General features: G+C 47.8%; 1 protein-coding gene across 1 annotated transcript; it reads left to right on the top strand.

Moving 5' to 3' along the window:
- The first annotated feature begins 366 nt into the window (after positions 1-366).
- On the top strand, positions 367-4,354 carry LOC104052054 (fibrinogen-like protein 1-like protein). The gene is made up of 4 exons (XM_064468221.1): positions 367-370; positions 1,598-1,741; positions 2,717-2,779; positions 3,551-4,354. The coding sequence occupies exons 1-4, from the start codon at positions 367-369 to the stop codon at positions 4,177-4,179; spliced, it is 840 nt and encodes a 279-aa protein (XP_064324291.1). The 3' UTR covers positions 4,180-4,354.
- Positions 4,355-5,166: the final 812 nt, after the last annotated feature.

Consider the following 5,166-nt stretch of genomic DNA (forward strand, 5'->3'; position numbering starts at 1 on the left):
CTGAATGTCCCCACAGGCTTTGGCATCAAATCCCGCAAGTAATAACAAACTCAAGAAAAACCCTTACCGGGAGCATTTGTCAGTTTGGTGGAATTATGTGTGAGCGCCAGGTGCTGTTTCCTGAGGTTTGTCTGGGACCTGTTATCACAGGAGCACAACAGCTGGTGCGTGAGCAGAGGCGCTTACAGCCGGAGGGCAAACAAACTATAAATTTCCAGCCCTGATGAAAACTGGAGAGTGAGTATTGCAGTTTGGGTCAGCCGGCCCCACCTCACCCGCTAAGCCCTATATAACAGCAGGGTTGGCCACCCTGCTGCCTGGCCAAACCCACCGCATCCTGCTCCGCAGGTTCCCCGCAGAGGCGGCATGGGTGAGTGAGTGTGGGATGGGACGGGAGGGCACAGCACCGCTGTGGGTGGCTGGGTATCCCTGCCTCCTCTGCTTGCCTCTGGGCTTCTGCTGCCCAGCAGCTCTGCTTTTCCCATGACTGTTTCTGGCCTTGGGATGGTGGGATGACCCTATTCCTGCTCTACCCTCCAGGTCTCTGTGACCCTCCTGCTCCTCACTCTCTCTCCTCCATTCCCAACCACAGGCAAAACCACCCTGCTCTGGGTGGTGGTGTAAATGCAACATTTATTTAACTTATATGTGTGCCAGAGCCCAAAGCACCGCCAAAAGAAATTGGGATTGAAGCTCATTAATGCATTAAACACCCATCATACTCATAAGTCCTTCAGGGTACTGAAGCTGGGTGGGCAAGCTGTAGACACAAATCTATGGACAAACTGTTAGGGAACGAATGCGCTAGTCTAGTATGGTTCAAAGCAGTCACATTGCTCAGGTTTTCAGGTGCTGGCAGAAACCATCCTTTAAAGCATAGGAAGTCCTGGCCCAGATGTCGGCTGGGATGCACTGACCCTCAGCATATCCCTGCAGAAGCCCTGTTCGTGACACGTAGCAGGGGTCTGGTACTGGGTCAATGGTGCTGACTCCCTGCAGGATGCTCTCCTCCTGGCGTTTTCATGCAGTGGGCAGCTGCAGGATGGTCTCGTGGGAGGGACAATTAAGTGAAGCCCCTGACTCTCAGGGTACCATCGGTGTTTTGGCCACAGTAGCTCCTTTCTTTCCAAGATCTCAGGTCCCTGTGCCTTGTTTATCAGTGCTGTAGTAGCTCCTGACTGTCTTCAGGTAGCAGCAGTACCTCCAAATCAGCATGCCATTCTGCATTTCTAGGAGATGTTTTTCTCAAGACATGCACACTGATGCTGGCTTAACATCTTGATTCTGGGTCCCAGAGCCCATTGCTTTAGCCCAGACCACAGCCAAAGAGCATGACACTGCTCTTGGAAGCTGTAAATTTTAGACCTGTAGGTTGTAGTCAAAGAAATTGTTTCTCTCTGGGGATGTATGCCTTTGCAGAACATTTATTTTTGGAAATTGTTCTTTATACTTCTGCTGCTCAATAAAGCAAAAGCATAATTAATGTTGTGTATTTGCCTACTCTATAAGTTTAATTTAAATTCTGCTGAATTTAGTTAGCCAATTCTCTTTTAGAGAGTTTGCATTTTCAGATTCACCGTGTGTTTTCTTTCTCCAGCTGCTCATCACTCCAATCTTCTGTTCTTCGCCTCCATGCTGGCCCTACTAGCCCCTCTTCTTGCTCTGGAAATTGAAAACCTGGAAAGACTGAAAGCAAATTTAGATGATATAATTAATCTCCATTCAGATGAACCCCATCTGGGTATGTGTTTTCTCTCTTACATCCCTAAACTCTGTTCATCCAAACATCAGGAGCCCTCCCCTCTCTGCACAGGGAGGGAGATGTGGAAAATAATCTTGCGGAAGGGCAGTCACACTCAGAAATAAAAGGAACCTGATCAAATCTTCCTCTAACTTCGGATATTAAGCAAACATCATAAGATTTGGTAGTTCAACTTTCTTTGTTATTGACAAGACCGTATGTGGCAGCTTTTTCTGGAGAGCTGTAGATTTTCAAAGGAAGTCCTTTTCTCTTGCTATCTATAGTCCAGCTGTAGCCCTGAAACTTCAGAGAATTTTTGTATAAGTGACCGACCAAAATGCTTTCTGAAGCTTGCACATGGCTAAATGGTACAAAAAACTTGTCACACCACTGATAGACATCACACTACCAGAGGCTCTTGGGGAATGCTATCTTACAAAGATGGGTGCTGTGATTTCTCTTTAAAGAGAGCATTGCTATCTTATATGCTTTGATTTTCTTTTCTCTCTGAAGGTTTCTGAAGGTCTTTATGAATTGAATGAACGAATTAATCCCTTCTACCACCACTGAAAAGCAATGCAGGTTTACAGCAACATCACTCAACAGTTTAATCTTGGTCTGAAAACACATAGTCTGGTTCCTTCTTGATCCTTCTTCTCCAGCAGTACCTCCGTGTACTCGTCACTACTACTCAGATATGCAGTCTGCTCCATGCAACTCTGTAAAGCCACGATGCTGAGTGGACCAAATAGGCAGCCTCTCAATGACTGCAGTGTTACGTTTCCTACTATCTTATCCTTTTGAAGAATTTACAGCCAAAAACTACTATACCAGAAGTAAAATGAGCCCAGTGGCAGTGTTGAAGTGCCCTACAGAAAACTCATTGCTGGAAAAAACAGGCTGTGGAGGCTGGAGTTATGCCTGTGCCGTGGCACAGGGGTGCTCATCTCACTCTTTCTGTTTTTCCCAATGCAGATGACCATGGAAAAAACATGCAGCAGAGCAGAACCAGTAACCCTCAGCAGGGAGAGCACCGCAGTAAGTGCCCCCACCACCCTGCAGGGAACAGGGAGACGAGTAGGCAGTGAGGGTCCAACAGCAGTGGGTGGGCAAGAAGCCTGGGGATAACCTGTCGCAGCCCCTGGGGGCAAGACTCAATGTGCTCCTCCACAGCACATGCCAAGGCCACTCAGATGCCACTCGTTACTAGTGATAGCTTTGCACTCAACCGTGCCTTACAAGGGCCCAAAGGACTTTGCAGCCGTTGCTTACAAGCTCTCCTGTGCTGTGAAACTCTGCACAGGGCAAGCAGAAGATATGCCTCCCAAGCAATGTTTGCTGAGGTTTTACAGCTGGCTATGGGGTCCGATGCCAAGGGGATGAGGTTTTACGTCTTCCTGACCTCTGGGATGCAGTAGTTGCCAGGGCTGCGGGAACAGCTCACTCGCTCATTGAAGCTTCTGTGTAGCAAGAGCCCTCACCAAGCCAAGCTTGGACCACTGTATTGTTATGAGGGAGAAGAAATATCTGAACATTGGGAAAGGCTGAGGAAACAAGAGCCTGATCCAGAAGAAGCAAGTTCTATGCTTATACCTTCAAAATATATGGATATTCTATTAATCACTGCATTTCCTTACAGAGGTTTTCTGTGTGTTTCTTACTTACAGTAAGAAATACAGCAGTAGACTTTTAAGTACCCTGGCAAAATCCCACATATGCCCGTTTTCTAGAAATCCCTCCCACAGCACCAGACAAGCAGGCTGGGGTGTCGCTGTGCCTGTTGGTCTTCCATGTTCTCTCCTGCCCCAGGTTGGCCCAAGGACTGCAGCGAGATCCCCACTGGCAGCCCCAGTGGCGTGTACGTCATCCAGCCCACAGGACTGCACCCCATCGTGGTGTACTGCGAAATGAATGCAACGTCCGGGGGCTGGACGGTCCTCCAGAGGAACCGGCACAGCACGGAGATCACCTGGGCCGAGTCCTGGAGCACCTACAAGTACGGCTTTGGGAACGTGCAGACTGAGTACTGGCTGGGCACCGAGTACATCCATCAGATCGCCAAGCAGAAGGTCTACCAGGTCAGGTTTGTCATCTGGGATGCCTCAAACACCACCAAGTTTGCCGACTACAACTTCTTCAGCGTGGAAGATGAGTCCCACGGCTACCGGCTGAGGCTGGGAACATACGCAGGGACAGCAGGGGATGCCATGACCTCAAACAGCGCTAACAGCATGCACGACAACATGAAGTTCTCTGCTAAAGATCAGGATCAGGACACTTCCAGCGGGAACTGTGCCTCCAGCAACGGGGGCGGGTGGTGGTACTCGGCGTGTTATTCCGTGCAGCTGAATGTCAAGGGGAGCATAACGTGGGGCAGCCTGTGCAGTGGGAACTGCAAAGCTTCTGTCGTCCTCATCAAACCAGCTTCCTACTGCTAGTTGTGTTTCCTTTCTGTCCAACCTGAGGCTAATTCTGGCTCTGCAAAGAGATGGAAAAAGGCAAATCTTGTCAAATCATGTAATGGCCAAACCTAGTGTCCTAGGGGGTCTTTGCTGAGATTGGTCATATCCTAGCTCCTGAAGAAATTAAGGCATCTCCTGCTTCTTCTCCCTCCTGTAGATTCCTTCTACTCCTCAACTATGTCTTTATCCTTTTGTTCAGGGCCAGATCATTTTAATCATGTTAATAATCAGAACTGTCTCTTGCAAAATCTGGAGCTTCCAGATCTGTAGTATGCTTCAGATAAAATGTGAACTGGCCAGACACCAGTGGATCTGTATAGCTGTGTAAGTTAATTTACATACTTAACTTCAGGCAAACTACCTAATTTTCGCTTGCTGAAAATGTTGCTCAAGTTAGTAATGTGCACAGTCAAGTTCCCACTCTGTACCTTCTACATTTCAGGCTTAATAATTGTTAAATATTCAAATAAATCTGTATTCAAAAAACTGCCTCAATTGTAAAAGTCTATTTCAAATCTTTGAAGTGCTCACAGAGTTTAATGTGTTAGAAGGTTTCCATCACCGAAGCTCAGCTTTCCTGTGGGACAGACATTTGGGACGCAGGCAAAAGCAATGCAAAAAAACCCTCAAAATACTGCATGTGGACTTCTGCCTTTGCACACAGTAGCTTTGTGTAAGCGTAGGAAATGTCAAAACATTTTCACTTTTCTCAGCAACAGTGAGGTTTAGGTTTTGTTGTCCATGCAACTTGCATCCCTATGTGCTGTGGGGAGTCCGCCTCCTAAGCGAGGGCCATGGTGACTTCCAAGAGATGACAGCACAGAGGAAAAGCACCATCCTGCCTTTGCTATTTTGAAACTGAAAAGAGATGTCAAAGTGCCATAAAATTTCCGTGTGGAAAGACCTCCCGTCTCCTGCAGTGCACCCCTCTGGCATCCACAGGACTGCTCCTCGCAGGCAGGC

The sequence above is a fragment of the Phalacrocorax carbo genome, chromosome 17, assembly GCF_963921805.1.
Source record: "Phalacrocorax carbo chromosome 17, bPhaCar2.1, whole genome shotgun sequence".
NCBI classification, from domain to species: domain Eukaryota; kingdom Metazoa; phylum Chordata; class Aves; order Suliformes; family Phalacrocoracidae; genus Phalacrocorax; species Phalacrocorax carbo.